Raw genomic sequence first — 18,322 nt, forward strand, 5'->3', positions numbered from 1 at the left:
AATAGTACCGAAAATAAGGCTGCCTGTACAAATCAATGGGGAAGTCTATTAGCTTAGCATAGCTGACTGAGGAGGAGCAGCGTGTTCACCCAGAAACAAAAAGAAAGTAGCAACATTAGGAGTATTATCTTATTTCTGCCTCGGGTTGCTACGCTAGCATCGTAAATTCCTCCCCAAATTTCTATGAGCAACTCTCACTTCCGCCCTTAGAGAGGGAAAGCAAACGAAAGTTGAGGCCTCTGTGAAGCGTTTCAAGTCTAACTCTACGCTGCCCGTCTGAAAAAATGGGTCCAAACTCTGGCGTGCTAATGACGTCAGTCGAGAGGGCGGTACTCTGCAAGGTCCTGAGAGAGAGAGAGAGAGAGAGAGAGAGAGTTGTAAATTGCCGACATTTCCCCTCTTCTAAAGATATTTTAAGGGCTACGAAGAAACAGGTTATTTATTTGCGGGATATTCGAGTGTGGTAACCCGGCGCGGTAGCGCGCGAAAGGGAATTAAAAGCCGGTTTGTGTGGAGGTGGGCGAGTGTGTAGGACCTCCGCTTTCCCCAGGACCTGAAGGGGTCAAAGGTGAAAGGCCAGTAACGACAGCGGCGCGAGGCGAAGGGGTTCAGGGATGGCCAAGCACCACCCGGATTTGATCTTCTGCCGCAAGCAGGCGGGCGTGGGTGAGGGCCCCCCCTTCCTTTCCCTTTTCTCTCGGACCGGGAGCCTCGGGGTGCCTGGGCTGCGCGCGCGGCGGGAGGCGGGCGGAGAGCAGCGGCCGGGAAGGCCCCACTGTCCGGGTCTCCGAGGCGGGAGGCTCGACTGACTTTTGCCCTGGTCCAAACGGCAAAACGCGGCGAGGCCTCACGTCTGAAACGGAATTGCGAACCGGCGCGCTTGGGCCTCACTCGTTGTGGCTGAAGTCGGAGCCGCCCAATGAAATCGGATCGGCGGGAGATTCAGAAATGGACCGGCGAAACCTCATTCTCCGCATCTCGCAAGCGGCAGTGAACTCGGGGGATTCCGTGCCCTCAGATGCAGTGATAGTCGCAGGCTTAGGTGGCTTTAGAAGGAGCTTTAAGTCAGCCGAGGTCTAGTCCGTTTAACCGTTAGCCCTGACAGCTGAATTCAGAGCTTAAGTTCTGTATAAAGTAGTTGCTCCTTAATGGCTCTCCCATCCTCAAGTTGCCAACTGGCCCCTAGGATGGTTTATATTGCATACATATGCATCTCTGGAGCCCATCACTGTTCCTCTCTCCCCCGCCCCCCGTCAGATATTCCTTAACACAGTGCAGTGTTCTTCTGCCAACCCTGCAGCTGTCATAAGCAGACCTAGATGGAAAAACAAGTACTGTATATCTGCTGCATCATTGTGGCTTGTAGATGGAAGCATTTAGGTCCTGCTGTATAATATTAGAACATGATTTGCACACTTAAGTTCTGATCAATCACTAGCATCTAATTAAAAGGATTTCAGCTAGCTGGGCTGCAAAAGAGGAGATCTTCTTGCAACCAAATACATTACTTGCTTAAAGTGGAATGAATGTTGTATCAGTTACAACAGTTTTACATGAGTCACATAGTCATATCTAATGTCCTACATTTCTGTCCCCTCTTGCTTTTAACTGATATTTTATTAACTGCTTCTTAGCAGCAAGGATTTTTAATTTTTTTTAATCATACTTGCTACAAGATTTTCCTACCATACAACTACAGGTTTTGGGCCTCCAGCCCTCTCATTTACCTTTGGAAGTTGTAAGTTTACATGATGCTGCGTCACTCTCTGCCTGTGACGTACATAAGACATAAGGCTTTGCTATTGTATTTTCATCAAAATAGCGCATTCTTTGCCTTCATTCCCTATGAGTATTACATTCTTACTGTTGTTTTGAAAATGACAAGCTCTAATCTTGGCAAAACACATTAGGCAGAGTGAGGAAAGATTATGTTTGCTTTAAGTTTAGTCCTGCCAATAACGTATTAACAGTGAAAGCCTACAGTTGCATTCCTAAACACACGTGCCTGGAAACAGGTCCCACTGTTTGAAACTGAAGGGAAAATATAAAGGCTGCTTCTTAAAATATACTCAGGTACTTTGTGCCATGTGGCCTTGCTGCCACTGCACTGTATCTAGCTACTCACTGATTAAAGTTCGTTCAGTTTACCTTTGACTAAGCATGGATAGGACCAGCCCCGAATATCAGTCTGGATAGAATCTTCTCACAGAATACCAAAAGTTAAGTGTTTATTAAACATTTTAGTTAATTGCCTTTAAAACCTATTGTTCTCTCATAGTTCACCCATCCCCACCTGAATATGAGGTTAATCTTGAAGAGTAGTACAGTGGTACCTCAGGTTAAGAACTTAATTTGTTCTGGAGGTCCGTTCTTAACTTGAAACTGTTCTTAACCTGAAGCACCACTTTAGCCTCCTGCTGCCGCCGCGCTGCTGGAACACAATTTCTGTTCTCATCCTGAAGCAAAGTTCTTAACCCGGGGTACTATTTCTGAGTCTGTAACCTGAAGCGTCTATAACCTGAGGTACCACTGTACAGATTCTAGAAATAATGTGGAACTTTCAGAATTTCCAAATGAATGTTATTCATTTTTCTCCATTTTTATTGCAGCTATTGGACGACTATGTGAAAAATGTGAGTATAGCTTTTTACATACTGTGTGTCTTCTGTGATTTAGAGCCCAATATTGTGAATCAGGATTTCTTCCAAGCTGAGTAAAGTCTGTCTTCTAAAATGCAATTACACTTATAGGTATAACCAGTGCATTTTTTCTAGAAAAATAAGTGCCAGTACTCACCATGAAGTTGTTACAGTAAGTGCCACACTTTTTAACAACAAAAAGAGGTGTTGCTAGTGCATACTCTTGAGTACCCCCTGAAAACAAGCACTGAGTATGATGCCATTTTAAGTTTAAAATTCTAGTTACACATGTAGTATAATCCTGTATTTGCATATTCAGAATTTTCCCACTATGTTCACTGAAACGTACTCCCAGGCAAATTAGTATAGAACTGCAGCTTGGATGTTCAAGACTTGCCATAGACTTGAGAAACTTCAGCTTTTCACCTAACATTTTCTAATCTAAACCCAAGAGAAGGAATATAAAAATTGGCAACATACCTATATGTTTACTTTTGATAATTAAAAAATAAAGTAGCCATGGTGGATCAATGCTATATAGATTGTAAGGGGGTGAAAAAAGTTGGTAAGAGTTTAAGAGAAGAAAGGAAAGGGTTGAAAAATGTATCAAAACATGGCAGCCATTCCCTCCAATCCCCCTTTAACTTCATGCTTCCTAAGAGCTTTGCAATGTTAAGCAGGGATGTCTGTGTTGCTCCAGCACTACTGTAGCTACATTTTTCTCAAACTTAGAATGCCTGAAGAGACCATGGGCTGTTTCAGATGTAACGTTAAACCATAGTTTGGCACTGGCAACTTAAGACTTCAAGGAAGCAGACCAGGAAAGCAAGGCACCTGTGAAAAGAAAGAAGATGTGCACCAGCCACAGGCTTCTTGATGCACCACATCATGCTTTGGACTTTTGTCCAATCCAGCCCACAGAAAACACTCTTAGCATTCCTGATATTCTGCAGCTGTCTTTACTGGCATTTTAAGACGTAACAGTCACACATGCATTAGCATGTGTGCTAATCAGGGGCAGCGAAATTCAGGCTCAGGGGCCAAATTCCAGGCCTTTCTGCCTGGCCCCTGGAACTCGCCCCAGTACACACCTCACTGACCATGCTTCACACCCCAGGAGCTCTTGCCTGGCTGGAATGTGTCCTTGAACTCTGATAATTCCTCTTGTACTCATGGATGGAAGATAGAGAGGGTTGATTGAGTGTGCATAGAAACTAGGCTATTTTACAAAGGTAAAATTTAAATTTGGTGCCATGCCCACTTTTGCCCCACCTCACCCTACCCACCATTGACATGTAGCCCCAGGAAGGCTGCCCAGAAAAGAATGCAGCCCTTGTGTTGAAAAAAGACACACACACCTGCACTCCGGAGTCTCCAAAGCACTATTGCACCTGTTCCTCTGGTCCTTAAAAAGCACAGGTACCTGTAAAGTGAAAGCAAAACTTCAGGCCACATAATGACCAGGCTAGCTAGTGTGCATTTTGAGGTGAAACTAGGCAGAAGTAAAAGATGTCAGAAGGAATAAAAGGATGTCAGAAAGGATGAAGTTATGGGCAGATTATGGCTTTTCTTAATATCGCTATTGGGGTAACATATGCTGTCTCTCCTGGTCATAAAAGGACAGGATAACAACACAAGCTATTGCAGACAGGAAAGAGATGCTTTTTCAGCCCAGGGATGCAGAGTAAGAGAGTAGAGGGTGCTGCACTTGGGTGCTTCCCAGGGCTACTTGCCACACAAATGAAATGGCTCCCTACTCCTACTCCTGCCCCATCCCCGAAACAAGAAATACAGCAGTACTGGGGGGAAACTATGAGATGGTCTACTGTAGCTGTCGCCCAGGAGATTATCAGCAGCATTCTTAAAAAGAATTTGTTCACCTTCCGAAAGAAAGAGCAAGTTAAACAAGTCCTTAGTAGGAATAAAGATTAGATGGACGAGGGTAATGGGATATGAAGCTCTTCGTCTTTAGGTCATTTGCTTGGATATGGTCCAGGCTGGCAGTGCTTGTCATTGCCATCTGTTGGCTATTTACTTACTTGCTAACTTTGGTTCCATACCTCAAGAGCTATCTACAGCAATAATGGCTTCAATTATGTATGTGTGCACTTGCCCGTTCAGCCTTTCCTAAAGCCAAATTAAGAAAAGAAGATGACTGAATATACCTTTCAAGTGTAGAAGATTGCATGGGCATTATATGATTGATGTATCTGTGATGCAGCATTCTGTGTTCATCCCTGCACAGAAATGCTGATTTGGTGTTACCTATGATTAAAAAAATTCAAAAAATGTGGCAGACTGGTTTATGGAGAAGTTCAATCAAATGCCAATTGCTTTGGGCTTTTATCTGTAAACAACTCAAGCCATTGTATTTGGGGTGTGGCAACTCCACCTTAAACACATCTGCCTGGAAGCAAACCCAGTTAACGCCTTGCTTTTGTAGCATGTTCTGTGGGTAATCTAATAAACTGTGTATATTCTTTCTGTGGGTGGCTTGTCTGCATCTTTTCTTTCACTTGAAATACGTGTACTTATTTTGCAGGTGATGGCAAGTGTGTTATTTGTGACTCTTATGTGCGGCCTTGCACACTGGTGCGCATATGTGATGAGTGCAACTATGGGTCTTATCAAGGGCGCTGTGTGATATGTGGAGGTCCTGGTGTCTCTGATGCATACTACTGTAAAGAATGCACCATCCAGGAGAAAGATGTAAGATTGTTATAGGGGTTTGCATTTTTCCGCTCTCTAAGTTGCAATTGTTTGTTCTTAAATATTATCGTTCGCCCATGTGTTGGTAAACATCTGAAGCCTGGGATGCTTATATTCTAATATCTATATGCTCTCATGTCCACTACCTTCAATAAAGGCCTATTCATACTTGTCTCTTTCAAAAGCGCCCTAAAACGAACATAATTTATAATTTCAAACTCTTCTAAAATAACTTATCGCTGCAAACCAGAAGACAGATTTCATTCATGCCTTAGATTACAAGAGAACAAGGACAGGGGTTTAAAAAATAAAAATCAGCATTGGCAGTTGAACCTTTAATATAAAATTATAGTATCAACTACCAGCCGTTGTAGTGTAGTAATATTCTAAACAACAATCTGGGTTAGCAGTCTTGGGGTGGGGTGGTTTGTAAGTAGCAATGGTATCAGATTTTGTCGCCAGTCCTACAAATTCCTTTGTAATGTCACTTGTTGAGATTCCTCCGTTGCAGGGGGTTAGACTAGATGACCCTCAGGGTCCCTTCTATGAATTTGGGACACCTTATATTTTTGTCTGAGGGTGGGTATTACAATGTTGCCACAGTAGAGCTGGTGTTCTTCTGTACCAGAAACCCTTACAGTAAGAGCAGATTCAGACTGTTTTAACAATGAATGAGTACAGGAAAAAATGCCTTGACTCTAAAGTGGCCTTGTGAAAAATAGGTCAGGGCTCATGCATCTTTAATAGTTGTAGAGAAGAGGGAAGGTACATCTTTTAAAGGTGCAGGAGCTCCTGTGCTCTCTTTTTTCACCTTGCTGCTCCAATTGTACCACAGAAATGCAATTATCTATAAAGTGAAATGCACCTGTTTTGCTGGTTGCTACACAGGGACAATAGAAGTGACCTTGTTCCTACCCAGCCATCTCACATTTGAGTTGAAAAATCAGCAGAAGTAGAGAACATGGCTCTTGAAAATGGAGTAGCTGACAATTAGCTTCATTCTGTCTGATACTAACTGTGTAGGAAGAGCTTGGGAGGAGGGGTTTTTTAAAAAGGAAAGGCTTTTTGAATTTGCATATACATTACTTGATGATTTGCAGTTGAATGTGTATTGACTACCTCCATTTAAAAGTACTGTTTGAGATGCTGTGACATTAGAGCCATCTATGGTGTGATAGATGCTTTATGAGTAAGTCGACATTGGATTCTACAGTTGAGTGCATGTTGAATGTGTGCATAAACTCGTCTCAGCTGTAGACAGAAAAGAAGGCACTAGGGCTGCTAGACAATATGAAGAAAATGGGTCAGTAACAATGGGTTCTTTTAGCATAAAGTACTGCTGCACCCAGGTGAAGATGGAATTCTATGAAGAGGATCCTCTCCAAATCAGACAGATGCTGAAATGGCGAGGCCATGAAGTGCAGTTGGAACTGGTTTTAAAGCTATTTCTATACTTGTGGGAAGTTTGTCAGTGAATACAATAGGGTAGCCAAGTGAAAAGAGGCCAGGGCTCCTTCACCTTTAAGAGTTGTGTGGGTGCCCTGTCTGCTTTTGCAACTGATCACACAGTAATGAAAGTGGCCCTCCAGAAAACGTGGCATAGGGCACACACAAAATGTGTCACTTCAGACTGGGGAGGTATTTATTGATTTCCTGTGTCAAAGTGTAAACTGAGGAAAATATTGCATCTGCTGAGCGGGTAGGTTGGTGAAGAGAATCCAGTACCCTGCAAAAAGTTCACAGATCTATCAGCTTACAGAAAATTATCTGTAAGGTGGGTTCCTCCAGCTGTAACTGTACCACGCTCTGTTCCTTCATCCCTTCACAGCAGCTCTTGGAACAATAGGCAGTCCTTGCCTACCCTGAATCCAAACTACCCTGGCATATTCAACAGCAAATGATCTTCTACCTGCCTAACCCTGTAGCTGCCATGCCAGTAGTGTTAGAAACTGAGATATGGAAGATAGGAGCCAAATGGCACCTTAAACCTATGTTATGGGTGCAGCAACAGAATGTCTAGGTGCGCTTTTTTTATAACAAGCATACAAAGCTGAAAATGAATGAACTGCAGCTAAGATATTATGTTCATTTTTCACGTGCTCTACTCCTTCCCCTGCCAACCCTCCTAATATTTTTCAGAGGGTCTCTTCTCCGGTCTTCAGAGAGTAGCTGGAAGTGGGGAGGCAGAAAAGGGTCCTCCTTTCCTTCCACTCTGCAGTTTTTAGTCTGAAATCTTAGGCGCAGTACTGCACCCAGAGCTCAGAAACTGCTCGCGCTAAGGAAATTCCCTGTCACAATGGGAGTTTCGAAAACTGCATGCCAGTAGCAGTCTGTAAGGTGCCACAGAAATGAGAAAGAATGCAAAATGGAGAAGCTTCTCAAAAGTGCCAACTGAGATTCATTACGGCTCAGTGCATTTCAGAACATCAGTTCTTTCTTCAGGAACTACCTCAAGCCATCAAATTCTGTAAAGTTGAACAGCAGCATGCTATTTGACTTCTTGAGGAGCTCACATATTGGCTTTCTGTTGCTTTTTCATTTTCTAGCTCTTATGGTGGTTTAGATAAATCTGAAAATATGCTGGTGTATCTGCAGAAAGCTGAAGCAAAGTTTTTGAGTTGAGCTTGCAAAGTGCTTAATATTCTTGTTCTGTACAGCTCTTAATATTTCTCACTGTCCATGCCTGCTTTCTTTGGGTAGCCATGTCATACTTGGAGTAGACCAATTAAATCAATGGACTTACAGTAAGTCAGCCATCACTAACTTAAATCTTGATTTTCATGGGTCTACCGAGTATGACTTTGGATCTTTTAATCCCTCTGTCTTTGCAAAAACACTCCAAATTCTGCAAAGCCCCAAACACCAAGGCCAGATTAAATAAAGGAGCTTTGTGCAACTTATTCTGGATGTAGAATTCATACGCCCCTGGTAGATAAAATTGAATTGCAGCACTATCCTAAAATAGTGTGCAGTGGTACCTTGGGTTAAGAACTTAATTTGTTCTGGATGTCTGTTCTTAACATGAAATTGTTCTTAACCTGAAGCACCACTTTAGCTAATGGGGCCTCCAGCTGTCGGTGCGCCGCCGGAGCACGATTTCTGTTCTCATCCTGAAGCAAAGTTCTTAACCTGAGGTAATATTTCTGGGTTAGTGGAGTCTGTAACCTGAAGACAGAATCTCTGTTGGACTTCAAATGAAAGGTTGGCATAACTATCTGTAGCCAGTATGTGTATCAGAATCAGGTCTAGTGTTGAGTGTTTTTTTCTTGCACACCCTATCTGAACTGTGAAGTAACTTGTATGATACATTTATTAGCATTACCCTTGTTCTAACTATATCCCTTTTCTGTTCCTTTTCAGAGAGATGGCTGTCCCAAGATTGTCAATCTGGGCAGCTCAAAAACAGATCTCTTCTATGAGCGAAAGAAGTATGGCTTTAAGAAAAGGTGATCCCATCTCCACCATGGTACATTTGCTGGAGACTGCAAGGATTCTTTTTTAAAAAAAAGGACTGCCATCTTACTGGAAAGCAGCTCATTTGTTCTTAGTCCTTAAAATTTGTTGCAGAAACTAGTATGTAAAACTAAATTTGGAGGTTGCTGTCTTCCCTGCCATTCCTCAGTGGTCCCTAATGTTACCAAGGGAGTTGAGCATTTTTATTGCATCTGTGTCTCAGAGGAAGGAGATTTACATTTCAGCCCCTGTGACTTCCAATCTTCCCCTTTATAGATAAGCAACCTAAATTTCTGTTGACTGGATCCTTTCACTTAGTGTTATGACCGTGCCTATATTTTCCCTGAAGTAAGCCAAGGCACATCATCTTTGTGAATTATGCATCAATAAAGTTTTATAGTAGTCTTCTAATGGAGGGTCCTGTCTCTGAATCTCTCCATATTGTTCTTTCTTGGCTCCTGTTGTTAGATATGTATAAGATGATATCCTCCAACAGTGGCAAGTTTGAAGTCCACAGCACTGAAAGGCTTTAAAGAACAGCAGTTCATATTGTCTTAACGTGTGTCTTGCATCAGTGTGAAATGCTTATGCTGTAAAACCGCCATTCTTGCCTACTGTTGAAAAAGTCTAGTTGCCATTTGAGATTTACCCAGTTTTGTTCTAGTGCAATTATCCACATAGGACTAGTTCAGCAGCAGGAAAATGACATCCTACTGCTGCTACAGACAAAAGACCCGTGAGAAGCAGACTATAAAAAGATGGGTGTTGCCCTGCCCAGATTATTCTTCCATCCCATAAATGGCATTGTTATGAGCTGTGATTACCAGACTCCAAATCACAGCCAGACATTGTGCACAAGTTGTCGTCTCTGAAGGGAAATAGTTGGTGTGGTAAAAGGTGTGGTAATAAACTTGTACTTCTAAGGACCAAGGTGCCTCTAAATGGTAGAAAGCTACTCTCCACAGAACAGGTTCGGCAAGAGAAGCAGCAAGCTTTCTACATACTTGCAACCCTGGACCTCAGCCTTTGCTTCCAGGGTTTCTGAAAACAGGTCACTCTTAACTGACCTTATTCAATTCTATAGTCCACTGTGCCTGTTAGGCAAAGCATATTAACACACCACTACAGCATAGCCATGAATAACATTGTTTATCAAATGCTATAACTGGAACAGGTCTCGGTATACAGTGGTACCTCAGGTTACATACGCTTCAGGTTACATACTCTTCAGGTTACAGATTCCGCTAACCCAGAAATAGTGCTTCAGGTTAAGAACTTTGCTTCAGGATGAGAACAGAAATCGTGCTTCAGCAGCGCGGCGGCAGCAGGAGGCCCCATTAGCTAAAGTGGTGCTTCAGGTTAACAGTTTCAGGTTAAGAACGGACCTCTGGAATGAATTAGGTACTTAACCCGAGGTACCTCTGTACTCTGTACTAGCTCCAAAAGCATACTTTTGGAATTTTGATTTTTATAGCTGGTTTCGTAATATTTCTTGCCTTTCCTATTTTTTTAATGCGGGTGAAGCTTTTTCTTCTTTTTACAAAAAATGGTAATGGCTGTTACTGAGCTAGTGCTGGGGACCAATAAGATATTTTACCTTTGGGGAGCAATTGGATAGGAAGATGGGACCAGAATGGAAAGACTCAAGATGCAAACTATTGCAAATCTATCCAGTCATGTAGCCACCAGTGCCACAATGGGTCAGTGTGTCAGAAGGTTGGTGGTTTGAGCCCTCCTAGGGATGGCTGTGGGCAGGATTCCTGCATTGCAGGGGCTGGACTAGATGACCCTTAAAGTCCCATGTTGTTGTTGTTGTTTAGTCGTTTAATCGTGTCTGACTCTTCGTGACCCCATGGACCAGAGCACGCCAGGCACTCCTGAAGTCCCTTCCAACTCTACAATTCTATGCTTCTATGAGAAATTAATTCTCAAAATGAAGACTGTACTCTAGATTGGTAGTGCTTACAACCCCAGTTTGGCACGGCCATGTCTTCATCTGTCCTACATCAGACATCATATCAGGTATAAAGCAGGCAGGCATGGCTTAGCCCAAATGACCTAAGGGGCCAAATGGAGAGGATTGGTGGACCATAGGTCCCCCACATTGGGTATATGATGTGGAATGGCTGAAAATGGCAAGAAAAAGAAGATGATGTGGAAAAGCATGAAAAGTGTTCAGAACATGACTTGTGACATGATTTGTGGATTTCTTGTCTTGGTCTACTGTTTATGTTATAGACTAAAATATTTGATACAAAGAGAAGTGACATTCCTTTTAATGTTAGCTACTGTCTTGTTTAATGTGAGCTACTGTCTTGAATCCCCGTGACGGGGTGAACTTCCATTGCTTGGTCCCTGCTCCTGCCAGCCTAGCAGTTCGAAAGCACGTCAAAGTGCAAGTAGATAAATAGGAACTGCTGTGGCAGGAAGGTAAGCTGCGTTTCCGTGCGCTGCTCTGGTTCGCCAGAAGCGGCTTAGTCATGCTGGTCACATGAGCTGTACACTGGCTCCCTTGGCCAATAAAGCGAGATGAGCGCTGCAACCCCAGAGTCGTCCGCGACTGGACCTAATGGTTAGGGGTCCCTTTACCTTTACCGTCTTGTTAATGAGGAGTTTTGCTTCTACTTGGCACAGATATCTCAAATTTGATATGTGTTTGTGCCTTTCTCAAACTTGTTGGACTACGACCCCCATCATCCCTGACCACTGATCCTGGTATCAACAACATCTGGGGACCCAGGTTTGAGAGACTGGTTTAATGCCTAAAAATCCAACAAAAGTGACAATGTAAAGCAGGCTGCTCAGATAAGAAATTTATTCTGATTTCTTTGCAACTTTTTGTTATGAGACTAAACATCTTGTCTTATCACCAAGCTGGATGAATTCCACTAGCCGCATGTGGCAGCCATCTAGGGGCTCAATAAACTTGATTTTACTTCCTTCCTGGACTTGCAAAATTGGAATGGGGGAGTGCTTGGCATGACACAATAATGTGGCTGGTGGGCTATTTTCAACTTGAGGAATTACAAATTATACAGGCCTGCATTAGTAAATCTCCAGGGAAACCAATGTTACCAAGATACAGTGTGCACTACTTTTAGTGACCTTGGCACTCAAAAGCTTGTACCACTTGATGTCTAGTCACTAATAGCATGGGCTCCTTATCTTTCAGTTACAAAGTTTAAAGAGTGTTTTTAAAAGATTTAAAAACCAGTGCAACCTCTATGGAGAATAGCTTCTTCAAGCCTGCATTTACCAGTCCCAAATCCAGTCACTATATTTCAGCCTGGCTTTTCTTCTGAAAATGGAGCCCAAAGCCTGCCTTGTGGGATTATTGTATAGAAATAATGAAGCAAATATTTATGGTATGGATGCTGAACTCATGTTGGTCCTACAATAATACAATTTGTAAAAACAAAAAAAAAAACCCCACACAACAAAACTTGCATGAAGGTCTGTGTAAATTGTGCTCTCTGGCGTTGAGAATGTATTATGTACCTTTCAGCTAGCCCTGCTTAAAATGCATTGTTATGTTCACATCTATGCCTTTGTGTCCCATTAGATGCACAGCTGGCCAAGTTCTATGAAAATAAACATTGCAATGTTTTGTTTTGGCCAAGAAAGGAGTCATACCTACTAAGCTGAAATTTGCTCATGTGAGGATACCTGGAGTGGCCCATAATAGCCCGTTAGTAATATGCTTTAATCATGTGTATCACATGCCTGATCATCTTCCTGAGTCTTACATGTAACCATCTTAAAATGGGTGTGATCAACTCAGTAGTTTTCTGTCTCATGGCTTCTCAGACTTTGCCATCCCAACTATCCTTGTCAAGGAAGCAATTATCTTACCTGGTCAAGTTTTCCCAAGTCAGGTGAGCACTTGAGGGAAGGCATAAAGACACTGAAAAACAGAGTTGGCCCATGATTTCCAGCTTGGTAAGTCAGCTCAGGGAAATAGACATAAAGGAGGGATGAGGAATCTATGGTGTTGGATCCCTACATCCCATCATCCCCAGTGAGCACGATCAATCATCAGGAGGGATGGAATTTGTAGTCCAATAATATCTGGATGGCCACAGGTGCCCTATTAATGCCATTAATCAAGAAGAGGGTGGAGGAGAATGACTTGTTCCTCCCCTCACAAAAGTCCACACCTCTCACCTTTCAGTCTTAAGATAAAGAGAACTAAATTGGAGGATGATTTGAGATGAATAAGTCTGACTTTGTAGTATATATTGTGTTTTGCACCTTCATGGTGAGTAACAGCTCCTTGTCAAACTGTTTCTTCATTTGAAAGGCAGGAAAGAACTAATTTCCTTGGGTTGTAAGTGTCAGGTGATGTAAAGGTAAAGAATGCTGGGCAATGAGTAAGTGCTCATTACACCTAATTATAGACTGACTGGTCTTTCTTGGTATTAAAAACTCACAGCAAAGCTAGTATGGCGGAAGGAATGTTTTTCCTCTCCTATGAATAGGATTTATTCAGTCATTGGCAGCAATATTAACTATGTTTTCTGGATTATTTTTAAAGTGTATTGAATGTGTGTGTTAGTTTCCACTTAAAAGTTCCAAAGCAATTTACAGATAAAAAATACAATAATAAAATTACTAAATACTAAAAACTGATTTAATAATATAATAAAATACCATTAGGGCTGCCCATGTGCCTGGGAAATTTTTAAAAAGTGCAAAACAATTTAATCCAATTTAAAATCAATTAAAATGTAATCTTAGGCTGCAATCCTATACTCGCCTAGGAATAAGTTCCACTGAAGTCAGTGGAGTTTACTTCTGAGTAGACATGTATAGGATATTGCACTGTTAGAAAAGCTACATAAATTGCAGTTACAGATAGGTAGCCGTGTTGGTCTGCCATAGTCAAAATAAAAAAATTCCTTCCAGTAGCACCTTAAAGACCAACTAAGTTAGTTCTTGGTATGAGCTTTCGTGTGCATGCACACTTCTTCAGATACACACAGTGTCAGTTTGAAACTGGACTGGTCAGTCTAATGTAAGGCTGGTTTACTAGAAGCAAAATAAGGAATAGCTGGATTTAATAATAAATTGTGTGTCTTTGCTGAAAATGTTTTCTATTTCAGTTTGTCTTCCTAATTCTCCCTGACTGGTTCCAAATGGATACGAATGATGAAAAGATCATGGAAATATAGATGCAATAATTGACAGATATATCTGAGAATAGACGTGTGTGCTGCATTTCAATGTATTGTGGAGCAAGCCTTACTGAATATACAAGGATCTGTTTTTTCATAAACATGCATGGTGGTTCAGGGTGCATGTATTCCTTCAAGTATAGCATAGATGACTGGAATATTATATTTCACCTTTGTAAAAAGAGCACATGAACCATGGAAAAATTAATGCTTGAGGCATCTCTACATAGTATGTCAGTGGACAGTTCTGGGTGTCACTGCCTTTATTTAAATATTTGGAACATTGTCTGCCTAATAAACAACCAAATTTGCTGGCAAAAGAATATGATATTACAAGTGGGGCCTGCAACAAAATGTTATTACAATTTATATAATTCCCCCCCCCCTACTTTTGCTTATTTTCAGGTTCTCTCAAGCGTGTTTATATTTTTACTTCTTGTCTTTTCAGTAGCCCCATTTTGGCTACATAGCCGTCGTAACTCAGCAACTGAGTTTGCTATTAATATACATAATGATTATGATGATCATATAGCCTACATATAGAACATAACCTGTTATGCTAGATTGCATACTGGGCTGTACATTTATTACATTCTAATTATATGAGCTTCCAGGATTTAAGATACAGTAGTTCTAATAGAACTGTGCTGTAAATGAGCTTAAGGTCCATTTACTTTTATAGAACAAATGAGGTCCCACTGAATTCAATAAGACACTTCCAGGTAAATGTGTATAGAAATGCTGCTGTAATTTCATTTTACTAGATGTAGATTGAGTTGATTATATGAAATCTGAAAAACATATCCTTTTGAGCGCTCCATTTAGTCTTCTGGACAATGAGATTTGAACTTAAAAAGACTTGCATTAAGTATGTTTAGGATAGGGACATAATATTTAGTCTCATTTAAGTCAAATTGGTATAACTGTATACTAATTCTGTCCTACTTTTCTGTTGTCTGGATTAGCAGGTTTGCTAACATCCTGTTGGACAAATGCATTGTTATTTTAACTGGTGGAGCTGTTATGTTCACTCTGGGCACAATCCACCAAGTTTTCCTACTATGGATAGGAAACTACAAACGTCCCACTGAGTGGAATGGAGATGAGCAGCACAATGAAGAACAGGAATAGTAATCCAGGTTTAAAACATGTCAAATTTATTTTTAATAATATAGGGCAAATTATCCTATTGATACAAGTAATATTTCATTTCATATTAATTAATCATCCATGGTATGCCCCTAGCAGGTGCATTAATTTCAGTGAGGTTTACTTCCAAGCATGTATATTTAAGAATGCAGCCTTACAGCTCAATACTGAACTGTGCTTTTGAGTAAACAAGCCACATTGAAATGTGGACTTTTGAGTAAGCGCAGTTAGGATTACACTCGTTATGTGACTGCCAAAATTGTACTTATATGCTTGTTTACATCTCTGGAGCTTCTAGTAGAGGTGTAATAAATAAATATTAACATACGATAAACATCAGTAACATGAATGCTGTAGAAGATATTTCTACTGGCTTTAGGACTATGCCAAAGCCCCTGGCTTTTGTTGTAAGTAGTAAATGCAGCTCTCGCATGCTTAACTGTGAATAGGAGGAATAAGGAGTAGAGAGACACTTTATCTACTATAAGACCTAAATGGTTCATACAGGGCAGTCTAAACCTGTCCTGCTTTTCTGCTTGTGCGCTATACAGACAGGCAAAAGAAAAACATAGAATAATTTCCATAGCTAATAGGGGTTTAGATGCACAGAATGTGTCTCTACACCTCCCTATAAACAACCAATGAAATGCTCTATGGAGACACAAACTAAGCAGCATATTTGTCCATGGGAGCAGATAAAATACAACACATCCCTTATTTTGAACAGCACAGCTTCACATTGTTCCTTAAGTCTTGTTTTTAACCTTCGTTTGGCAACTTCAGGCCTAGAGAACCTACGGGCAAAAACTACACTTCCCAGCAACCTTGTTGCCTTTCCAGTTTTACACACAAACCTAGCCGACCCCACCCTGCTTTTAGCCTACTGGTTAACGCAGCAGACCAATGGGCCAAACTCCCTAACGACTCCAGCCAATGGGAAGGCTGTTGCTAGCATGGCGCTGTTATTTTTAGAACAGCCTGCGCTCCTACACCTTGCAGGTTGTTCTGCCTATCTCAGTGCTTGCGTCTGAAGTTACGTCGACGAAGGCAAATGCACAGGCGCAGTGCTGAAAAAGTAGTCCCTGAATCATGCGGAGTAGCACCTGCAATTGAGAGCGGGGAAACGTGCGCCATGAATAGTTAAAATGCCATCTGACATCCGTGCCTTGTGGGGTTTTGTTTAGGGGCTGTGAGCTGATTTGCATACCCTCCGGCATTTGAAGGATGAAAATAAACAGGGAAATAGAGGTGCGCTTCTGTGCAGCCTGCAGTTCGCGTGCCTTAACGCAAGGCAGCCAGTGGGGAGATCTGATGGCGCACGCCAACCCCTTATGCCACCGTGTTACAAATAAATACGTATATTCTACGCTCGGATTCCAGCGAAAAAAAAATAAAATTGGGTTTGTCGATTGACGAATAGGACACGCTCGCGCACACGTAGATCTCAATAGTCTGGTTTAACCACGGGGATAACTCCCAAGAAAATTGGGGGGGGGGCGATATTTGGGGAATGGATCGCAGAGATCCCTCAGCCCCAGGATCTGTTTTCCGTGCCAGCAAAAGGTCTGGGTTGTTGTGAAGCGAGAGCGTATCCTGAGACTGCGCAATGTGCCTCTGAGTGCCCTCTCCATAGATTGAAGGGGAAGGGGCCAAGACTACCTCACGCATTTTAAGTGAGCTCTTAAGAAAGTTCACGCGCTCAAAAAGCAGATAGTTTTAAGCTTCCCACAGAGCTGTGAAGTCTTAGCCCACGGTTTCCAGGCAAGGGCAAACCCTCCCTTCTCTCTCTCCCTTTTAAAGAAACTAACAGCTGCCATTTTTTGAAAGATCCTATGGTCGGGGATCCAATTTCCTGCTATGACAAGACTATTTTAGCAGGGCATGGCTTCGCGAAAGAGCTACAGGAACAACAGCCAAATAGGTTTTTGTCTCCGATTCCACAACAACACCACTTTGCCAATGCTAGATATAGACAAGTTATCGGTTGCACACCAAAGGAGTGGACTCTTGCATCTAATGAAACGGATTCTCTTTCACGAAAGCTCATGCCATAATAAATGTATTTACCTTTAATGTGCCACAGGGTTCTTCGATGTTTTTGCAGGAACCAGCTAACATAGCTACTTGTCTGGAAAACGCTACTTTTGAGTAAGTCCCATCGAACTTAATGGGGCTTGCTTTTGAGTACACACGATGTATAGGATTTCTCTCTTGGTAAGCCTATTCTGCAGAACACCCTCAAAAGCAATGGGGCAGGAAATTATCTTACTGTTCTTTAAAGAAGATTCTTGCCATGCAGAGGTTTGAGAGGAACTTCATAATTAAGATGGCTTAAAAAGATGGCTTGAAATTTCTCTCCCAGCCTCCTCAGAGTGATTTCTCCTTAGGATGGCCACAAGGAATTTAAAAGCTTACCCCACTTACAACCACTTAATGTTTGGGAACAATGCATGGAAAAGGATGAGTGAAATCTGCAGTGCAGAGTATTTAATTTGATTTACAGAAAGTATTATAGAGTGTCAATTTCACCTGTCAAAATATTGTATGTTTAAAGTGCAGGTGGATTTTTCCTGAGAGGTAAATGTAATATAAACAGGTACTAAGAGCCAACTGAGTCGATAAAAACAAAATTTCGACTATAATCCTCCATTCACTGAATCAGCTCACAGAAACACTTTTATGGCATAATTAAGCCAGCTGCTACTATCATCATTGTCCTGGTTGAAAAAAGCCCATCACTTATGAAAATGAGGAAAGCAACACAATTTTGATTTAGTGGACTAAAATTATGTACATATTTTATAATAAGAATTAACCTACATTAAGCAGTTCTTAACTAAACTGAATAATGTGTTTACAAATAGTGGTCCTACTCCGTGGTACAAGCGCTGTTGCCCTAATCTACAAATCCATCCTAAACATGTTTAGCTTGTCATTTTATAAAATGTAATTTCTGCAGCATGTTTATTTTTTAAAAATCTAAGCACAGAACCCAATTTTTGTACAGGGCCTATGCTTACCACTAGCCATATGAGGCAACAGATGCTAGGAAGCAGCAGAGGCAGCCTCACAGGCATTCCTCCTGGCTCCAAGACCCACTCTTCGCTGTTGGATGCCAGAGCTCCGCCTGCCACATGGCCTGGCCGCCCTAAATGAACCTGGTTCCCACAGGTGTGGCGGAGGCCACTGCCCCATGGC

At 41.8% G+C, this 18,322-nt stretch overlaps 1 protein-coding gene across 1 annotated transcript; it reads left to right on the forward strand.

Moving 5' to 3' along the window:
- The first annotated feature begins 395 nt into the window (after positions 1-395).
- On the forward strand, positions 396-9,212 carry PHF5A (PHD finger protein 5A). Its single transcript, XM_082241328.1, has 4 exons — positions 396-666; positions 2,610-2,633; positions 5,182-5,348; positions 8,709-9,212. Exons 1-4 carry the CDS (start codon positions 615-617, stop codon positions 8,796-8,798), a joined length of 333 nt encoding a protein of 110 aa, XP_082097454.1. The 5' UTR covers positions 396-614; the 3' UTR covers positions 8,799-9,212.
- The last annotated feature ends 9,110 nt before the right edge of the window (positions 9,213-18,322 follow it).

This window comes from Podarcis vaucheri (assembly GCF_965113315.1).
Source record: "Podarcis vaucheri genome assembly, chromosome: 10".
NCBI lineage: Eukaryota > Metazoa > Chordata > Lepidosauria > Squamata > Lacertidae > Podarcis > Podarcis vaucheri.